The following is a 22,734-nucleotide window of genomic DNA, read 5'->3' as shown; positions in this document are numbered from 1 at the left end:
GCCAGTGAAAAACAGTGAAAAAAAAAAATTTTTGGTTCCCCAATCCCCAAAGAACCTTAATTTTTCATCTGTGAAGTACATTTTGAGAATCTGAAAAACCCTTTTCCACATTTTGTGCAAGGTTCAATGGATGTCAAACGCTCTTCAGGGAACCATAGATACCAATACCTTTACTTTTAAGAGTGTACTTTATTTTGTTTACACACACACACACAAATATTTTTTTATTTACATGCAGTATAATGCAATTCAATGGGGTCAAGTGTTGTTATGAAGCCAACTGATTTTGATTGTATGAGCAAAAACAGTTGAAACCTTCTTTAAAATATCTACTATAATGTTCCACAGAAGACAGAAAGACATAAAGTTTTGGAACGACAAAAGGATAAGTAAATGATGACACAATTTTTAACAGTCCCTTCAAAATGGCAGATTTATCTACCGCTTAAAGCAGCATTTTCAACAACAACAAAATCACAAATAATACATTTGTTGTCTACGAGCACCAATATTTCCGTTTCACTTGGTGAAATTAATATCAATGTGCCATATCGGGTTTCTTTCAGAGGACCCGGCTAAGTTAGTGACTTTGTTAGCTGGCAACATGATATGACAAAAGGCACTGAGGCCCCTGGTGATGTATAAGGACTTGCGCTGAAATGAACGCTGTCAGTTTCTTTGCTGCTGTAATGTTTAGGATCATATGAGGCCACAAGTTTGGGACATAAGCCATTTAGTCATGGCGTATAGCAGCGGAGAGGACTCAATGTCAGAGTGAATGCTACATCCCTGTGTGTCACTCCTCATAAGGACATCTAATACTCTCCGTATTTGCCTGGCGCTTTGATGCTCGGGATGAAAGAGATCTTTGCTTGGCTGAAGCCGGAGGAACCCCTGCTGTGTGTGTATGAGCATCTTGTGCACGCACGTCTTTGTGTGCACATGTGTGTGTGTGATGGCTTCTGGCCAGCGGCCCAGACTCCACCCAGGGTCTTTACCCCAGTGTACAATGTCCAGCCGCTGGTCAGCGATTATCAGTCATTACTGCCTCAGTGGCCTTTATCTCAGCTGACCACTTATTAAAATGTCATTTAGGTATTTGAGCTCAAGGGGGAAGACGGAGCTGATATTTGGGATAATGTCCTGTACGGCGCAGCAGAGCCCTCTAAAGCTTGCGATTCTCAGATCGTGGCTAATCAGAGCGCTCTTCCCCTCCTCTTGCACAGAGCTATTCTTAGACACACAGGGCCCCCATGAGCCTTTTAGTGCCATAGTGCCACAATCCTGCAGCCTGTGGCGCAACACCGCCACACAAAGGTCTTCATCCTTTGACTCGCTGAGACGAGTCACAAGAGTGCACATGGCCTCAGTGGGGGACTTTGTGGTAATTGACATGTGTTTGTGATTTATCATATGATGTAACAAAACATTGGGGAGGTTTTGAGTATGCAGGCCGTTTCTTTCGGGTAATTGAGTTGTAAGTTATATCATGCAGTTAAAGTCTCTGAACTTTAAATAGCTGGTCCCACTATAATTAATTGCTGCTTTTTTAAAAATCAGTATTTGTTTTTTAAAAGAAGTCTCTAATCCTCACAAACACAGCATTTATTTGGTCAAAATATAATTAATTCTTGTGATCAAAGCTGAATTTTCAGCATCATTACATGATCCTTCAGAAATCATTATAATATGCCGATTTAGCACTCAAGAGACTTTCTTATTATGAATGTTGAAAATGGTTGTTCTGCTTAATATTTTTGAGAAAATAGCGGAATATTTTCTTTGAATAGAAAGTTCAAAGTATTTTGTTATTAACAAAATCGTGTTATTATATAGGTTTATTTATTAAAGGATAGCCTCTTGAGATGCAACATCTCATTTTCAAGAGGGTCCTATAAACAGAAATACAGAATGCAAAAGACAAATCATAAACAATAATTAACAACATTACAGATATACCTACAAATTCATTCATACACAATTCATTCATACACAAATTCTCTCACCAACTCACACCGACCCATCAACTAACATAAAGTTTACTCAAAGTTAAATAAATAAATGAGAAACTATGACATTTTAACAGATAAACAAATGAACAAAGAATTTAAATTAACTTAAAAATTAAAAGTATAAACAAGTTGTTTTAAGATATAGAGATAGGGATGATCTGAAAATTTCATGTAATGCCTCCTTGATGAATACAATTATTAATTTATTTATAAAAAAGCATACTGACCCCAAACTACATATATTCATATCATATATACATATATATATATATATATATATATATATATATATATATATATATATATATATATATATATATATTCATATATATATATATATATGTAATGTAAGAAACTTTGGGTAAACGCCTCTAAAAAAAAATACAAATAAATTAAATTGTAGTTTTTGACCCCTTTGTATTTAATGCTTGAAGTTAAAACGTTGAAAACATACAAATAATGGTAATAAAAAAAATAGATTATACAATGGATTATTTTCATCCTTCTGTAATTTTTGCATGCTCTCATTTTAGTCACACATGCAACTGTCTGATTAAGTTTGTCTTTTTGCAGTATCACGGAGGCCATGTTGGAGAGAGAGAGAGAGAGAGAGAGAGAGAGAGAGAGAGAGAGAGAGAGAGAGAGAGAGAGAGAGAGGGAGAGAGTGGATGCTTTTTAGTGATAAGATTAGAGTGAAGCCCGGTGATTGTTATGTTTCCTGTTTATCTACATTTGATTACACTCAGATTAGCTGAGGCCCTTTAGAGGGAGGTCAAATAACAGGCACTTTTTCCCACCTAAAACACAAGAACACCCCAGATAAAATGCCACTACATTTTCATATCACCCTTACAGGTTCAGTTATTTGATGCTGATTTATATAAGACCTAATTTAGTCAATGATATATCCTCTCTGAAGCTTCTCCTTCCCCTCTGAATTCTTGCTATCCATCCACAGAATCAAATCAGTGTAGCTCTAATCAATACAAAAGATGCTGCACATGTTGCCCTGGAGCGGTCGCTGACCTCGGATCAGGTGTTCTCTCATCTAGCCTCCGCTAATGAGTGTTAGTAGATGCACAGAAGGGTTGATGTCATTTTCCAGACGAGATCACCTCCTCAGACCAAATGTTGTTGAACACACCCCGTTAGAGTTAATTGGAGGTGGGGAGTTAGACCCTTTGGCCTGAAGTGTTGATGTTACTAATGGCATGTTTATTTCCTGTCCCATGATGTACTTCTTTGATCTTTATTTGGTGCGGTTATGATGGCTTTTGTCACAAATTTGACATCACTTGCTATTTACATGGACAAAGCACGCAAACTCAGACCTTGGCTTGTCTTTTGATCATTAAAAACGTCACAAAATGGGTTGATTTTGGGGTTACAATAGATTTAATGTATGGTCTGTACATTAACATGTAGGTAAAATTCCTTGAAGGGATAGTTCAGCCAGAAATGAAAATTGTTACCCTCAACCTCATATCATTCCAAACTTGTATTGTATATTTTGAAAAAATAATCAGTTTTTGTCCAAGCAATGAACGTCAGTGGGGTCCAATGTTGTTTAGAACCTCTTTTACTGTCTGGATGGAAAAAAAGAGTAAAAACATTTTCTTCACAAAAATGTTGTGTTCCACAGAGGAAAGAAAGTCATGCAGGTTTTGAACGGCATGAGCATTTTTTTTTTGTGAACTATACCTTTAATAATTTTATCACAGGAAGCGTTGATTGTAATATTCTTCTTGTGGGTTTATGTTAACGCATTGTTTTGTAATAATCACTGTGTCAGTACATTAAGGTACAAAATGCAGCGTTGATGCACAATGCTGATTAGACAAACTACTCGTGTCATTGGTGGCCCTCCAGTGGATACGCAGTTACTTTCACATCTGGCTGAATTTTTTTAGCAGACTCAACAAAAAAAAAAAAGATTGGGAATGGAAGAGAGATTTGCTGTGCCTTCGGCGGAAAGAAGACCTCATATGATTCCCTCCTTCTCTCTATCTCTCCCTATCTGTCGGTTTGTCTGTCTCTCTCCATCTTTTTCTTTCTTTCTTTCTTTCTCTCTCTGTCCCAGTGGGAGTCTTTCTTCCTTTGCGTACGTCTCCACCAGTGTTCGCCATTAGCCAGGCTTTGTGCCAGCACTAGAGGCAGATGGTGACCCTGCTGAGGTCATGAGACCAGCGTTGCTATGCTGGTAACCATGACTGGAGAGAGGAAGTGGCACTGCCTCAGGGACAGATGGGGTGGTTCCCATGTTCTATCTCTTGTGTCCCCCACCTCTCTCTCTTTCTGTCGTCTTTCCCTGCTCCATTGGAATGACAAACAGCCAGGGAGGTATGATTCCTGAACTCTGTGCAGATTGCTGGCAGATTCCAACTTGATCAGTTTGGATTCTGTAGTTTCAAATGAGTGATGTTCCATCAAAATGTAACCACCCTAGCATATTAAGCTCTGAGATGCATGTGACGGTGAAACTGATCATTATTATACCATAAACATTTATAGCTCAAGAGTCGTTCGGCACTTGACATGAAAAATAAGTTATTTCCTCACAGTTTCCACACAAATATTAAGCAGCACAAATGCTTTCAATATGGATAAAAATATGAAATGTTTCTTGAGCACCAAAGTATCGTCATTTCTGAAGGATCATGTGACACTGAAGACTGTATTAATGATGCTGAAAATTTAGCTTTGCCATCACAGGAATAAATGATCAATTAAAATGCATTAAAATAGAAAACAGTTATTTGAAAGTGTCGTTACAATTCTCAGAATTACTTTTTTTTCTGTATTTTTTATCAAATGAATGCAGCCTTTAGGCGGAAGAGACTTCTTTCAAAAAATTATTTTAAAAAGGATGTCCAAAAGTTTGGACACACCCGAGTGAATGTTTCTCATGGTCTAAAGGTTTTTTGAGGTTGCTATAAATGTAATATTTTAATATTTACATACTCACAATTAGTTCAGATGTGGCATTTATTAATATTATTAATAATATTAATTTATTTACAAAACTGATATTTTAATTGTTCTTTTTTAAATAGATAAGTTGGACCGGAGATTGAAGAAAAAGCAGTTTTGATTTAAACATGTTTGAACATTGTCGGTTGCAGCATAACTCCTCCATTTTTGTTATAGGCCTATTCGTTTTGATTAGTTAAATTAATGATAGCTAAGAGTTTAGCTGTGTCCAAATGTTTGACTATATGCATGGACATAGATCATATACTAAGACTACAAAATAGCTTCAGTTTTTGTTATCTGGAGTTTTCCATTACCACCTTTCCTCCTCTTTTAATGCTGACTTAACAGACATTTGCATTGCTGTGGGTATGATAATGTTCAGAGCTATTTAACCACTGGCAATATTACCCAGAGGGATGCTGGTTGAAGTCTAGAGTATGGCACCAAAGAGCAGTAAATTGGCAGTTGCCTGGAGCACGGCATATGCCTTATCCCTCATTTCCCTGTAGCCCGCAGCCAGGGAGAAACCAGAAACTGTCAGCCAGCCATGTCCATTAAGTCAATGAGGCTTGATAGCCTGCAGCCAGTCTACTGCTAATGCATTTTAAAAGAACTTGTGTGAGTGTGCTCCGTCTTTTGTCAGAGTGACATGCAACAGACACGAGCCTTAGCATGCTAACATGATACAGGCATGGATCACATCGAGACTGGCACGCGGGAGCCGACATGCAAGGGAAAGTACTTCTCATACTTTGTCTTTCTTGGAGACAATGTTCCATTCCCCTATAACCTTGGGTCTCCTGGGAGTCAATACCCTTCCCCCCGACCCCACCAAATCTCAGTGCTGTGGTTTTTGAAAGCTTTGAAAAGCTGAGAGAGCCTTGTATATTCTCTTAGACACTGTGTCCTGGTCGTGACCCTTGTGCTCAATGGCCACTTGCAAAAGTCCTATACATAAACAGCATCTGGAGTGGCTCAGGGCTGCACCTGAAGGCTTAGCAGAGACTGATAGGATTGTTTTGCAAATGATATTGAAAATGTGAAAGGTCAGTGATTGTGCTATGTTAGTTAGCGGTGGCATACAACCAACATGCCAGAGACCACATTTATGACCATGAAATATTAAGATTTAGTTCTCATTTCCTCACTATATACCTTAACAACTCAATCTCATGGCAATCTAATTCGTACGTTTTCGTGATTGGTACTTTTTTGGGATAGAGTTAGGGGTGTTAGTTACTCTAACCCTAACATAACCTTAACCTGCTTACTTTTTTCTAATAATAATACTTTTTTTTTTTTTTTAAATAGGAAATTGCCACCTTGTAACATACTTACGTTTTCTTGTGAGATTAGGTTGACTAACAATAATATATAATAATATTAAATATTTATTTGCTTATAATAGTTCATCCAAAAATTTAATTTTTGTTCACCCTCATGTCATTCAAACCTGTATGACATCATTCCTTTTGCAGAAGCAAAAAAGAGGATATTTTAATGGAAATTTAGAAGGATATTGACTTTGATTGTATGGAGGCAAAACAACATTTTCCTAATTATTTTTATGTTGCAAAGAAGAAAAAGAAAGTCATGAAATGTTTTGAGGGTCAATGTCAATGATGACAACATTTTTATGTGAATTAACTGCTGCAAGGTGATAAAGTTTAATTTCGATTTTCCTTTTAAAAATCTAAATGTAATGTAAATGTAAAATGTTAAGTATCTTTCTTAATACTAATCGCAACACATAAACACACAGGTTGCGGGATTCCCATCGAGCAGCCATTCGTGTGATCCAGAGAATGTACTACTTTGTGGCCCAAAAAAAGTTCCAGGTAAGATTTTTTTTTTTTTAAGTTTTTTTTTTTTAAATGAGCAGAAATGCAGATTTTTCTTCTCTTGATTGTGGTGTAAGTCAAGAGCTATTTTGCTTATTTATATTGGATTATAAAAAAATCTTTCAAATTCACGTTTCCAATCATGAGCATTCCTTGATCAATTTCAGTGTAGTGAATAAGGCGTCTTTGAACACATATTGAAGAGAAGACCTTGTGTTGGGCCTCATTCAGTCACAGCAGATGCTCTCCCTGAGTCCTCAAAAATACAGGCTAATGTCAGAGGATTACCTTAATAGCTGTCCTACACACTTTCTCCTCCTTTGTGCGATTGTGCGACACTTGATACTCGTTACTGCACTTTGTTTGTCTTCTCTCTTTACCCTCCCATCCTCTCGCCATCCATTCATTTGACCCGCTTGCCTCAGTCATCTCTCAATCCCCTTATTTTCTCCAAGTCCTTCTCCCCTCCTCTCACACACTCTTGCGACACAGAACACACACTTTGGAGTGTTTGTCAGATGCTGCTGGCTAGATTTGCTGTGTCTGATGTCATGACAATGTTTACCCTTCTTTGAACGGCTCTAGCTTCTCCTGAATTGGGTCATTTGTGCCGGAGATGTGTGAATGTTTGGTTATTTCACCGACGCTGATCAAACTGAGCTTAAGTTCTCAAAAACTGGAGCTTCACACATCTTCCCCATGTTAGTCAGGAAGTTCAAATAAATTAAAATAGCTATAAGCATTATCACCTGCTCAATCTGCCCCGAAAGCAAAGATGAAGCTTTTGATCAGGGTGTTCGTTTGGTTTCAGCAGATGTGAATCGGTTTCCTCAAAGGTGAAAATCAAGAGGAAATATTTCCCCTCTGGGCTCGCTTGATTTGGGGCTGGTTGTATCAAGTCAACCGAGTTCACCCTTATGATGAACTGATTCTTTCAGACTTTATTCATAAAGCTTCACTCACATGAGGGCCAACCAGTGGGTTTGTGGGGCCCTAGGCAAGATCATATCAAGATTTGATCATAAAAATGGATGAGTCTAGAGGGAAAGTCAAAGTGTATTTAAATTAATTCTTTAAATGAATTTAAAAATTATATATATATCTTTTGCAGTTATTTGAATAGTCCTGCACTGTGAAAATTTAAGTATGAAAAGTACAAACAATGCATTCTCTCAATTAATATGATTTCATAGAAAAGGCATGTGTAGGAAATGATGAAATAAGAAAAATCTTAAAACCCCTATTTTTTTTAAATATAAAAACTGTATTATAAAAAGAAATAAAATATAGGTATGCACATAAAAAAAAAATATATATATATATAGGCTACATATATATACGTCCATGTATTATATATTTTTTTGTTTTATTTTAATATATATACACTGTCATTAAAAAGTTTGGTGTAATTAAGTTTTTTTTTAAATTCTTTTATTCAGCAAGGATGCATTAATTTGATAAAAAATGAGAGTACGGACTTCTATAAATATTTCTATCTCACAAAATGCTGTTCTTTTGAACTTTTTTCATCTAATCCTGACAGAAATGTATCACGGTTTCCAGTGTTGGGGGTAACGAGTTACAAAATAACGGATTACAGTAACGATATTACTTTTTTGGGTAACGAAGTAAAGTAACGCATTACACTAAAAATATCAGTAACTATACTACTTTACTAGACTATAGGAACGCGCTTTCCTGCGTTACCCAAGCCGTTTTTTCATGTGTGTAAAGCTCTGATCTGTCGAAGTGGTGCGTGCACGCCTGTGTGTGTGTGCTTGCCTGGGCACCGTTGCCATAGAGATCGATTTGAGTGACGTAGCTGCTGGTGCAAAGGACAGAGAGGAATGGAGATGGAGACGGAGACGCGAGTTTCGGCCAGTGGCGATATTCACATTACTTTCAGTTTATTGCTCGAAAGGACAAAAATATTTGCCAGAAATTCACTCTATGCCCTGGCAGGCAAGTACTGGACATCGGGACTACCGGGAGATTCACGGCTTTTTGGGCCGATCCGATGCATCTAAAACTTTTTTGTTCGTTTGTCTTAACGGCTCATAAAACTCGTACATCGGCGGCCCATTCGTTTTGTTTTGCTTAATTGGCGGCGCTGGGTAAGTGCTGGTGTAATGCATTGGTTAAAAAAAGTCAGCATTCGTTTTTTTTCTGACAGACCGGCCCATGAAACACGTAGATTGGCCCATTGGTTATTTTCTTGATTGACACTGGACTGGCCCAATCACATCTTTAAACGCCTCCCCCTTTGGGCTTTGAGCGAGCGTGCAGTGTCAGTGTATCTGTCAAAATCTCTTATATACGGTCTATGGTCAAAATACAGATGGAGAAGAAAGTTTCAGTTTGCAGTTTCCGTCAAAATAAAATACAATGTTTATCTCTGTCCAGCCCTGATCATGTGTCTACCACCACGGACATAATCCTGTTGTTTGTAGATTTTACAGTGAGGCATATTTCTTTGTGCAGACAGGGATAGTTATTTTATATGGTTTTACATGCCATTTTTATTGGCTACATTTATAAACACTATGCGGACATGCAGGCTAAATGATGATAGGGCTATGATGTTTGTCCATGTATCTACACGGTAAATTAAGAAACGGGAAAGTAAAGTAATAAGTAGTGAAGTTACTTTTCAAATGCAGTAACTAGTAAAGTAATCTCATTACAATTTACAGAAGTAACTAGTAACTAGTAACTAGTTACTTTTTTTGAGTAACTACCCCAACACTGACGGTTTCCACATAAATATTACTGTAAGCAGCAATGGTACTATTATAATAAATAACTATAATAAGAAGAAATGTTTCTTGAGCACCAAATCAGCATATTAGAATGATTTCTGAAGGATCATGTGACACTGAAGATCTGGAGTAATGATGCTGGAGCTTCAGCTTTGCATCACAATATTACTGTTTACTGTACTGTTTTGATCAAATAAATGCAGCCATTTTGACTTCTTTCAAAAATGTAAATAAAAACTTTCGAACGGAAGTGCATCTTTTATTATATATTAGCATTTTATTATAATTAATATATTCTATTTATTAAAAACAGATCTAAGTAATAACTATATGCACAGACAAAAAAAACAAATACAGTGAGTGACGAGTGCAGATGTCATGTCGGCTGGTTTTTGTATGTATGTGTGTTTTTGCAGCAAGCGCGTAAGCCGTACGATGTGAGGGATGTCATTGAGCAGTATTCTCAGGGTCATCTCAACCTCATGGTGCGCATCAAGGAGCTACAAAGAAGGTGGGATGAGGACTCACTTTATCACCTAGCAGCAGTTAAGCGTATTAGGAAAAGTGTTTACTTACATGCATGACATTTTATAGGAATAATAGCAATATAAATGAGTTTTTCATGACCTTTGGGTAAATAAAGCTGGGGAGTTAAGAGTACATCCATCTCTGTCACTATTCCTCTCACTTTTCATCTGCCATTTCTGTACATGAACATTTCACGTGCCGCACGCTATAACAGACTGGATCAGTCCTTAGGGAAGCTGTCCTTCTTCCAGACAAGTTCAGGTAAAGCTAGGTCATTCATTACCCTCTCTGCTCTCACATTCCTCAACCCCACACCATGTTTTTGCTACAGTTTGACCCCTTCGTTGTTCTTAATGTTGCTGTTTATTGTTGTGTTGTAGTCGTAGTGCACATTCGTGTTTATGGAGGGTTTTTATTATGTTTTTCTTGGCTCTATTTTTGTCTTCTGTAGAACGCTTGAAAGACAAAGGCACAAACACTATTGGCTCCAGACTCAACAGGATGGAAGAGAAGGTAAGCACTTGAATATTTGTCCTACAGCCAGAGCAGGGTTTAGCTAAAGTTAGTAAGAAAGACATTTAAACCATTTTTTTTGTGTTGGAAAACATGCTTTGCCTTTATAACTATCGAGGGTTCCCGTATCTGAATAAAACCCCAAAAACTCACATTGCTTACTGTAAAAACGTCTTTGTGCGTTAACCACAATAGGCCAAAAGTTGTAAAAAAAAATAAAGAAAGAAAAATGGGCCCACCGAATATAGAGATGAATAAAAAAGCCAACAACATTTTATTGAGGAAAATCTGTGCTTTTTCTCACATTTGCTTGTTTGGATTCCAGTATCTGAAATATCTCTTCAGACAATATCACATGCTCGTGAAATTTAGCAATAAGTGTAGAAACCAAGCGGCTCCAACAAGTTAATCATTAGTAATATAATAACAAGTTCCAGGTCTTTAATGTACGTGCAAATGCGCACAACACCGTTGGTTCAAGCGAGGATTCTATAGATAAAGATCTGTAAGCTCCATTCATCAGCCTTACCCTGGAGAAATCTTTCTCTGCTTTCAATCAAATATCACTTTTTGAAGACTTCTCAAACATTCTACATGAGTGATGTGTGCTGATAAGGGTGTTAAGACTAAAAAGAACAGCTTTCTGACTGTGTGTGTGTGTGTGTGTGTGTGTGTGTGTGTGTGTGTGTGTGTGTGTGTGTGTGTGTGTGTGTGTGTGTGTGTGTGTGTGTGTGTGTGTGTGTGTGTGTGTGTGTGTGTGTGTGTGTGTGTGTGGGGCCTCCCATGGCCAATAGAATGACAGGGATTCAGGAGCTCTACAAACACTCTGTCTACTCCTGTTCATTTGCCACTCCAGCCATAAATCCTTTTACAAACAGCTCTCATCCTAGACACGAACTCGAAACAGCATACACACTTGTTCACATGATCTCTCTCTGTCTCTCAGATTTGCTTGCTCTCTTTCTCCCTCTCAGAACTAGCAAATTGACTCATTTTATGAAATGCCAGAAAAAAGCCTGTTCAACCTGTTTAAAATTCTTTACTGAGAAAGAATAGGAAAAAAAATATTTTTTTGTTTTCATAGCTGACATATCTTTAGGGAGCGATTAAAAAAAAAGGTTTCATCTTGCTGCCTACAAAAAGTCAAAATTAGGTGACTTAAGGATTGTTTTCGGTCTCATTGACTCACTTTTATTGTCTTCATCATGCTAGCCATATCTCTATGACAATGCTAGTGATTGATGCAGTGAGTAGCCAAATTACAAGTATTTCCCAGTAGGACACGTCGTAAAGAACTGCTTGAAAATGTTTCATTAGCTGTGGGCTGTGGACAGGATACCCTGCCCCTTACAGTGTCATTCTTCTTCCCATAATTCTGTGGTAAACAGGAAGCAGGCAGTGTCTGGCATAAACAGGAACAAATAGCCTTAACTTTTATGCAAACACCCATCTGTAGAAACTCATTATTGCATCACTAACAAAGTCTTCTGCCTCCACTCTGACTGGATTCTCTTCACATTTAGGTCATCCCTTTTTTTAATATTACCTTAAGCTTTTTTAAATTTATTTAATCATGTACTACTGTTCAAACGTTTGGATTTTTGTAAGATATTTTAATGTTTCATAAATAATCATCTTATGCTTAAAACAGTATTATTGTGAAATATCATTTGAATTTAAAATAACTGTTTTATATTTTAATATTTTTAAAAATGTAATTTTACATTTTCAGCATCATTACTCCAGTCTTGAGTGTCACATGATTCTTCAGAAATCATGCTAATATGCTGATTTGTTGCTAAATAAATATGTATTAGCTGTGTTGAAAACATGTGCTGCTAATACTTTTTAAATATATTTACATACATTTGAAATAGAAATCTTTTGTAACAACTTATTTCTTTAAAAAATCTTTAAAAAGTCAATAAGATTAAAAAATCTTATTGACCCCAAACTTTTGAACAGTGCTGTAAATGTTTTTTTTGGAACAAATATTTAAAATACATTCAGTCTGTTTAGACTATGAGGAGCAATGTAGCTACTGTATGACTTTATAATGTAATTTTTTCCCCTTCAAATTTATTCGAATGGCTTTCTAGTATTTAATATTAAATAGGGTAACACTTTATTTTACAGTGTCCCTGTTACATGTTACATGTAGTTACTATAGTAATTACTATAAATGTTGCATAATTACATGCAGAGGTGGACAGTAACAAAGTACATTTACTTGAGTACTGTACTTAAGTACACTTTTTGAGTATCTGTACTTTACTTGAGTATAATTGGAAACTTTTTACTTCACTACATTTGAAAGACAAATATCGTACGTTTTACTCCACTACATTTCTGTCAAGGTCCTTCAGTAGAAAGTAGTAACGTCAGGGATTATTTGGGTTGCATTTTGGTTGAAATGAAAGTCTGGTTGACGTCAGAACTCGACTGATGTTGGTTTCTGACGTCAACCCGATTTTCAACCACAATACAGCGTCTGTCCAACGTTGGAGATTAACATCAATCTGACATTGGATTCTGACATCAACCTGATTTTAATTTTCAACGTTGGGTTTGGTCTTCTAAATGCGAATTTTGTCATTGTTTTGGAGCACACTAGCTTATAGATAACAGTAAGGCTAACATATTCATAAAAGCCAAAAAACTGGGAACAGCCATTTGGGTGTCCGAAACCATTGTGGACGTTATTGAGCACACTTCTTCAATCCCACTACTGGAACTTTACATTTACTTTTACATTTAGTCATTTAGCAGACGCTTTTATCCAAAGCGACTTACAACTGAGATTAAAAAATCTTAATGGAACTGGAACTGTGTTCTAGAACTAAATGTGATTATGATATGAGGGTAGGTAGGCATAGATTAAGAGGCATAAGGTACTTTACCTATTACATGCAACAATAATAAAACAATGCATTGACAAGTAAAAATCGTTTTTTACAACTTTTACTTGTAATGGAGTAATATTTGACCAGTATCTGTACTATTACTCAAGTACGGAAGTTGTGTACTTTGTCCACCTCTGATTACATGCAACTAACCCTAATTCACTAACACTAAAGTAAGTATGTAGTTAATTAATTACTCTGTACTTAAATGTGTAACCACACTGTAACACAGACAGCTTAAAATAAACTAGTTCTATGGTTTGCAAGTAAAACCAGTAAATGTAAACTTTTATAGTATTATGACAAACTCGTAAGTGTGAGTAAATGTTGAAAGGATTTTCATTTTATGTGAACTATCCCTATGAGTTTCGACTCAAGATCTTGTTTTTTCTCTGTGGTTCGTAGTGTGCATGTTTGCATTCATGTCTATATGGGGAGCGACTGCATATGTTTACATGCGCGAGTCTCCTGCCGTACGCTATATGTTTGTGCATGTGTCCATGTGTTTGTATGTGACTGTGGTGCCACTATCATTGTGTAAACTGTGGTCCAGCATGGAGACAGTCGTCTGGTTATTTCTAATGGGGTGTAGACAGCCCTGGCTCCACACGTCACTTAGCTTTAACCCAGCGGAATGACATTTGGCTCCCCAACTGTAAAATGAAGAATTACAAGTATTTCTCTGACAGTTTTCTTCCTCTCAAACATGAATCCCTTTAAACATTTAACAACAATTCCCACTGGTTTTAAAATATGTATAGCTTCTTGGGCACACAGACAGTTACATAAACAGTACTGTAAAAAAATGCTTTGAAGTTAGAATATTGAACTACGTTTTACTAGAAAATACAATGTTAGTCTTTCTGCTTTAAAAGTTCACTTTTACTTCAATGTGTTACTTGGTATTTCTTTGTAATTAATTGTGAAATTTACTGTCTGTTTCTGAGTGAACATTTTTCAGTGTGCTCTGACATGTTTAAAAATGGTTTATTATAGTTATTATATGAACATATGGCATAAGATGTCATGATTTTTTCAAATAAGTGTAGTTCTGACTGTATTATAGTCTCCACTCAGTTCAACCATGTGATTCAGTTATCAAAACAGCATGGCCTAATCTTTACATTTAACTGACCTTTTTTCGACTATTCATTAACACCTCTTTGATCAAAGTTTAATCTCATTTACAGCATATATAAGGATGGATTTATTCTGACTGTTTATACAGATGGGACCTTTTATCAGTTGCTGGTGTTTTACGGCTTGTATGGACACATCGTCTCTTGTTTGTGACGTTATTTACCCAGACACCATGATGACGTTATTTTAGACAGTGTTTTGAAAGATGTGCTGAGACCACACACTCGTTTCCCCACAGATCACACACATGGACAGGACACTTAACAGCATTGCCGAATCTCTCAACCTGATGTTGGCGAGGGAGAGACGGGGGGATCTGGCCAAAGGGAAGGAGCAGCGTGGCAGCTTCCACCGACAACCGGCCACCCTCAGCCTGTCAGTGCCGGACAGACAGGACAGCCTGCCGGGCTTGGAGCAACTGTCCACACCAACTGTTATTCATGAGGACAGCTGAGTCTAAAGCTAAAGGACCACTAAATCACAAAGTGCCTGATATTCGATCAGTTTTGGCTGGAGTTAATGTAAGATATTGGGTCTGGCTCAGGTTTAGCATCAGCTGATTTTAAGATCTTCTTGTCTGACTAATTCTGTTCATCTTTATATTTTGTCAGACGGTCGAATTTCTTACAAAGCATCACGTAAAGCAATATACATATTTTTAGCATACGATTGTGTAGACTTGAGTTTTTGATATTGATTATCCAGTCGTTCTCTTTTAAAAGAAGAGAGTTCCATACTTTTGTGAGCGGTTTGCCCTCTTAAAAATAAGGGTTCCAAAAGGGGGTTTTCGCAGCAATGCCATAGTTTTGCCCAAAGAATCTTTTAATGAACAGTTCTTAAGAACATTTATAATATTCTTTTAAGAGCCCTTTTCCTCTTTAAAAAAGTTTTCATAAATGTTAAAGGCTCTTCGTGGAACCATAAATGCCAATAAAGAACCTTTATTTTTAGGAGTGCGGATGTGAATAATTATGATGTTATTTTGGAGTGTTATTGACAAATGTCTTTAAATGGTTACTGTTGACAGGAACAAAATGTGTGCTGCTTGTGTTTATGAATCACTAATAAGCTTTTTAGAACACACAGTTTTGTGTTTAAATTCAACTGGATAAAGACTTTTCACTATCGTCTTCGCAATCAGGTTTTTTATTTATGTTCATTCACTAATATGAATGTTCTATTTTTTTTTTAAATTGTGAAATAAATACTGTATCCTAAAACAACACTACTAATTCAGTTCTCCAGTAAAATCCATTACAGCAAAAACAGCCCCAAAACGTCTGCGCCAAATACAGAAGGAATTTAGTCAAGCAAATGACTTTGATAAGTTTTTGAGCTTAAGAACCAATGACACCGATGACGAAAACTTTTTGCCTTTGTATTTGGCCTCCAAATAAGATTGTTTGTACTAGTAAAACCCATTTTCAAGAAGTGCCGTTTTTTCTCACTGTTCATAAGTAAAGGTCTTGTTTCTTCTTTCTCATGTTTGCAGTGCTTTAATTTCCACCATGTTTCCGTGGGGGTCAAACGCCTTGGCTATTCAAACACAAGTGTGTGGGCAGTTCGGCTTCCCGCTCTTTTTCTCCACCGTCAGGCCAGAATGGTGCTATTTATGCCCGTGTGGAGGCATTTATGGCCTTCAGGAGCAGTTGTTGTCTTTTTTTCTAAAAGTCTTTCGGTGACACTTTCAGAATTCCTTTAGAGCATCCCGACAGATCAATGACTTATGCAGCACACGACCATATGGGGAGCACCGTGACCTCTGATCTTATTGTCATACATTTGCTTTCAGGGGTGAGGGGCATTGTTGCTATGGGGATGACTACATGCGCACCCTTTGACCTTATACACGGCTGTCCACTCCGCCTTTGTTCGCGCACAGCTTCTCGCATGGGCCATTGTCACCTGTAATATGTGCAACAAATCAGACATTCCGTCACACATATTCATGAAAGGCATGACAATTTTGTCTTTATTATCTCGCTACCGCAATCGAGGGCATAGGATTATATCTCAGAAAAGCTGACGTGGCAAACCAGGATGTCGGCTTCCTCTTGACTTCATCTTAATTAAATAAAACCATACGCCATATGCTATATCCACGCCATATTCCACAAAAAAATGTCCCAAAAGGGCAGAGGAATAAGACACTTCAGAGTATACCTCTTCATGGCAGGACAACTATGTCAACAATGGAATGGACAGGACAACAGTATTGGCAGACACCACATAGAGCAGGCCTGCTACAGAGGGGGTCTGGCCCATATGCCGCCAGATAAATGATAAGCCTTTGTTACGTTTAAAAGGACGTACTGCTGTCACTGTCTCTGGGACCGCTGAGCAAACTTTGGGACCAAATGCCATTAATCCAAGCTAGTGAACCCATAGAGGTGTATCCAGCCTTGAAGACACAGCTTGCCAGTGCCTCCGCTAGTTTTATGGGTTTTATTAGTGAAAGAGAAACAGCTCTGAAATGGAGAGGGCTACAACACAGAGATGAATGGCTTGATGGTTTTGCTGCAAATTGCAGGTGTTTGTGTCAAAAGGGGTAGCAATGTTGGGAAAGTGACGTTCTGTATATAAATAAACGAACTGCAATTAAGTGGGGAACATGAATTTGTTAAGTATGACTCCCTTTTTTTATAACTTTGTTTTTATTTCATTAACTAAAATTGAAGAAAAATATTTGTTGGTTTAACTTGAAAAAGTAACCTAACCTAACCCGGTTGCCTTAAAATTTTAAGTTCATTGAGTTAATACAAGGAAGGAGATAATATTATTTTATTTCATTAAATCATTTATTATTTTATTTAAATATTATTTTATCTGTTAGGCTGCCACATTAATTATCGCGGCATATTAATTAAAGTTGATTTGACAAAAAAATAAAAATGTTGTGATAAATCATGAAAATAATGTTTTACAGTGTAGTTTTTGGGTTAAAAAAAAAAATATCTAAAGACATCATCATAGTCATAGTATTTACCAACACTCATGAAAGTGCGTATCTATACCACGAATGTTATTTCTCGTGCCATTCTCGTGCATATGCTAAGCACTGAAAACCCTTGGGTGGGATTAGGGGTGGGGAATGCGTGCGTAATACACGCCATAAAGTGCGTATCATATGCACGCAAACACTATTTTTTGGCGTAGGCTTATAAATGGTACGAGAAATAACATTCGTGGTAGCCTATAGATACGCACTTTCATGAGATCGCACAAGGCTAATTAAATTATTTATTTTAATTAGCCTACTTGATCATATTTAGTAGTTTATACTTAAAACTAAGTTCTAAAAAGGGTCTTTCGCAGTGATGACATTTTGGGTTCCCCAAAGAACCACAGTTCTAAAAATAACCACTTTTTGTTTGTTTGCAGAACATTTTAATAATATAAAGAACATTTTCCACTATAAAGAGCCTTTTGTGGAATGGAAAGGTTGCATAGATGTTAAAGGTTCTTCATTGAACCAAAGATGTCAACCTTTATTTTTAATAGTGGGGCTAATGCCGCGTATTTTGTATTCAGACACAGAATTTCCTGTTTTTTTTTTGTTTTTGTTTTTTTTTTTGTCAAATAAACGAGCATGATTTAACCAATGTTTCAGTCAGAATAAAAGGATTCGAATTGAACTCTTAACTTGATTTAATGATGTACAGACTGCATGGGCTGAATGAATGCGTCTCTGTGGGATTTGCTGATAAAAGTCGCGGTCCCATGAGCCTGAGGAGGTAATCCATCTGGTCAGGAAACCCAGCTGAGCTATAACGGAACATATTGGAAACCCTGTCAATCTGGACATAATGATTTTAAGTGTAAAAGCTCAAATAATGAGGTCCAGTCAAACCCTGGGGGATTCCTCACATTTCAAGTCACATAATTTCGTTTATTAAAATCCACGTTTTTCATTAATAATTAGCCTATGAAACAAGGTTGTGTAATATTAAGCCAATTTCATAGATGTTTTAGAAGTAGCCTATATTCTCAAAGGTAGGCTATATCATATTTTAACACGCGAAAGATAAAAATTCGTTATGATAATTAGAAGAATTTGATCACAAGGCTTATTTTTATGTAGCCTACTTTTATGCAAAATGTGTTCCTCGCCGGGAGCTTCTGCGTTGGGACTACAAATTTATTAGGCTACCTTATGTAGGCCTATATTTTGGCCTGCTTGTAATAGTAAAGGCTAATTGATGATTATTATTAGCCTATTATTGTTGTTAATTAAGTTTACATGCACATTGTATGTTTACATATTTATTTAAAGTGTTACCGAACAATCTTTATGCAATTGTCTCCAAACGTTGTTCGTTTCTTCATTTGAATGATGGCCAGTCGCTGTCATGACGCACTGGAGTATCTCTGTTTTCTCGCACACGACTAGATACGGACTAGAAACAAAAGCAAACAGGATTTGTGAGCACCGAGCGCTTCTGTGAGAGCACAAAGCCTCATTTGCAGGTGAATGCGATGGCACTCGCTTCGCCTTACGCCTTTAGCTGCCTTTGTTCCATTTCGCCTTTTTTGGTGCCAGATGGTCATGGAAAAGGGAAACTTCTTTAGAGAAAGGCTATATCTATAGCGAAACACTGGCACTCTTCACCTAGCCCAAACGTGAACGACAGAAATGAAAGGGGGGAAATCTGAGTCGCCTATAAAAAGATCGTTGATAAGCTTTTTTTTTTTTTTTTGACAAAATGTGAGTTGTTAAAGGCCCAAAGTTTCCTGTTTTTAGTGTAAAATCCAAAGAATAAACTAATTTGTTAATTTCTTCCAGCTTTATCTATCGGTCACTTTCCAGTCTATGATCACCGTTTCAAATATTTTTACTCTAAATACAAACTATAGCTGTTCATAGGCCTACTATTTTTTTTTGGTAACACTTTTTTTAAGGTGTCCTTGTTACAGTGTAATTATACATTTAAGTAGGCTACTGAGTAATAGCATTTATGTCTATTTATAGGTTAAGATTAGGAATAGGGTTTAGTTTGGGGTTAGTTGCATGCAATTATACACCATTTATAGGCAATTACTACAGTAACTACATGTAACGTGAAACAAGGACACAAAAATAAAGTGTTACCTATTATTTTATTTGACATTTGATAGTCTATTGCTTTTATTCGTCATTTAAAATATAGCAAATGTGGCATAATTAAAGAGCGTGTACGTTTAAGTAGAAATGATAACCTGGTAAAATTAAACGAAAGTAAAATTGTCAACAACAAAAAAAATGATCTAAAAATCCAACTGGATACAGCCTATTCCAGTTTTAACTATACATGCAAGTTTTATTTAGCTTACCTATTTTGCTCACAATTACATTTCGTTTTGGACACGAATATATTTTATCTATAGTTTATTGTTCTCGTTTTTTTCCATTAGCTTTTCCCCTAACTCGATGACATTATAAAGATCTGGCGTGTGGTGGTATCTAGCCTATAGTAAATGTTATTCACAGATAGTGTGTAGGTGGGGGGAGGGGGAGGGGAGGGGAGGCAGGTGGTTGGCGTGTAAATAGAAGGAGCCCATTTTGTTCGAGTCTTGGTAAGTGTTTCATTAGCGGGATAGCTGAGAGGGTGCTGAAAATGAAGGTCTTATGTGGACAAAGCGGGGTTCCAAGGGCACCTGCCTCCTTCATTATGGAAAGAAAATGGCATTTAAATCCTCCCTATAGCACGCAGCTGCCCGCATATCCCTCCCCACAAACACAGAGGGCGGAACAGCTGAGTCCCTCCTGTTTAGAGGCCAAACTCTACTCTTTTTGTCACGGGCAAAATGTTGACGCCTCAAAAGTGTAGGGCAAATATTTTTTTCCCTGCCGTTTACCCACATCCCATGATCCACAATAATGCAATTACCTATGTGACTTTCACAAGAACACACGTGAATGCGACCAGGTTAGCAAAAATATAATTTAATTTACACTTTGATTCAAAGGTACAACGTGAGCTACAGAATATATTTTAACAAACACGGCTCAGAAACATTCTTTGCATGATGCTGCATACAAAACTTAAATAAAACAACTTAAAATATGGCCGAAATAATTAAAAACAATAACAATAACTGTAAATAATAGAGTAACCGACTATTGTGAACATAAATAAAATAAGTTAGTATATTTAAAAAACAATAAAATCAAAAACAAAGTATTGCTCTAGTCTATTTAGAGCATTGTGGCCTAGCCCGCTACACATGTGGAAACAAAAGAAATATAAAATTGCACCGTTTAGACATTGTAACACTGCAACAAAGTCTCTGTATTGCTACATATGTTCAGAGAGAGAGAGAGAGAGAGAGAGTGAATGTCTCTCGTCCCCTTGTTTTCTTTCATCCGCTCTGCAGATAAACACAGGTGGACTGACGCATGGAGTGCAAACATCTGTAAAGCAAAGAAAACGACAAAATTAACATTTGTTCCAAACTGCAGCTTTACACTGGGGACAGACATTTAAATGGAGGTGAATTAAACTGAAAAAGTCGCCAATCACTTACACGTTTTTTTTAATGAAATCAGTAGGCTAATGATAATTGTTATTATCATAATACCAATGCAATGACATAGACAGTTATATGTGGATACGTACCATCTTATTGTTTTGCGTGGCGTGACTTCAATGCTGGTGGGTTCATCCTGCTTGGACTCCGGGGTCCTTTTTCTTTTCGGGAAGAAGTCTGGTGGAAATCAATGTTATGTCTCGTTAGACATGTTTCGCTGAAGATCACATTTAAAAAAAAAAATCGAGACACTTAAATTGCCCGTTATTTTTTTATTTAGGCTAAATCGTTTCAGTGCATTTACCTGTAATTTGCGGCGTGCTGTTTCTGGGGGCCTCTGGGATGAGTGACCTCTTTCGCCTGTTTCTGAGGACTGAAGCGCGAGCTGGTTTTGAGTTGAGTGCACCAGAGAGGTTCTCCTGGTTAAGCTCGCTGGGTCGACTTGGGACCTCCGCGGATTCTTGAACTACCGGACTCCTGGAAATCCCGTGTAACCCACAGTCAGCAGTGCTGGACGCGTCTCCTGTTGCGTTAACAGACGCCGCGGCGCGAGCTCTCTTATTTTGCACTTTATCCTTGTAGAAAAATGGCATAGCGTCCTCTGAAATCGCCTCCCACTCGTAATCTCCAGGCAAAGGCGAGTTGGTCTCAAAGTTAAAATTCCACCGGGTCTGGTCTCGCTCGGAGATCTCCTGGAGTTTGCGTGTCATTTCACAGTGCAGCTCCTCGTGATCTACGGGTCCGAAAAGGTTACGGCAGACCTTTGTGCGGGCGAGAAGAGGAAAGGTTCTCCGTGCAACATGACGCTCCAGATTGCTTGATACGTCCACGTTTGCCATGATGCCTGAAAGTCAATGCCGCGAGCTGACGCTTGTTTAGCTCGTGTTGTTTGTAGTCTGTTTATATCTCTGCCGGTGGTTAAAGGCCAGCGTTTGTACGAGCAAAGGCCTCCGATTGGCTAGACGGACACCACGCCCTGTGTAATAAACCCCCCACCAGTATCAGCAATGTCACCCCCTCATTTAGAAAACCACAGTCCGAAAATTATGGCCCATGCGTAAAAGCCATTAAATAAATTATTGTCTCAGAAAAAAGAAGAAACAAAAACGTAATTTCTACCAATGTGTAATTTAGAATTATGTAGACCCTCCTAAATAAATGAAAAAAAATAAACACATCATAGTCTCTCCATATTATTTATAATAGGCCTATACAATAACAATAAATTAAAGTTTATGCAACAGAAATATTACAACAATACAAATTTTATTATGATATGACATTAATAGGCTATTTATTATTATACACATTTGAATATTCTGAATAATTGGTCTCCCTGGGTTTAGTCTGAAGTAGCCACTATTCATTGAAAATGTCTGGGTCAGTACATTAATTACTTCAATGCAAATTATAGTTTTGCTTCAATGGAATCATATTTTAATGCCATGGGCGCCGAATGTTGCTGCATGATTCTAAACTACATTTATAGTTAGACTTCAAACAAATATTTCAAATGGTGTTTTCCTATGCCACAGTTTCAATGCTTACAGGGTTAGTC

At 37.2% G+C, this 22,734-nt stretch overlaps 2 protein-coding genes across 3 annotated transcripts in view; one reads left to right on the top strand and one right to left on the bottom strand.

Moving 5' to 3' along the window:
* kcnq1.1 (potassium voltage-gated channel, KQT-like subfamily, member 1.1) overlaps positions 1-16,784 on the top strand; it is a 40,625-nt gene extending 23,841 nt beyond the window's left edge. For both annotated transcript variants that reach the window (XM_079596312.1, XM_079596311.1), the window contains 5 exons: positions 6,748-6,823; positions 10,002-10,096; positions 10,328-10,374; positions 10,565-10,626; positions 14,908-16,784. In XM_079596312.1, the coding sequence (XP_079452438.1) occupies positions 6,748-6,823; positions 10,002-10,096; positions 10,328-10,374; positions 10,565-10,626; positions 14,908-15,123 (496 nt within the window). In that variant the 3' untranslated portion in view covers positions 15,124-16,784. The remainder of the gene's footprint in view (positions 1-6,747; positions 6,824-10,001; positions 10,097-10,327; positions 10,375-10,564; positions 10,627-14,907) is intronic.
* A 3,777-nt stretch (positions 16,785-20,561) lies between these two features.
* Positions 20,562-22,220, bottom strand: cdkn1ca (cyclin dependent kinase inhibitor 1Ca). Its single transcript, XM_079595599.1, has 3 exons — positions 21,481-22,220; positions 21,266-21,353; positions 20,562-21,060 (listed from the first exon to the last, which is right to left on the bottom strand). Coding segments are annotated over exons 1-3 (624 nt in total). The 5' UTR covers positions 22,016-22,220; the 3' UTR covers positions 20,562-21,059.
* Positions 22,221-22,734: the final 514 nt, after the last annotated feature.

This window comes from Phoxinus phoxinus (assembly GCF_949152265.1).
Source record: "Phoxinus phoxinus genome assembly, chromosome: 2".
NCBI classification, from domain to species: domain Eukaryota; kingdom Metazoa; phylum Chordata; class Actinopteri; order Cypriniformes; family Leuciscidae; genus Phoxinus; species Phoxinus phoxinus.
The sequence above is the reverse complement of the archived record's forward strand: the minus strand, read 5'-3'. Positions and strand labels throughout refer to the sequence as shown.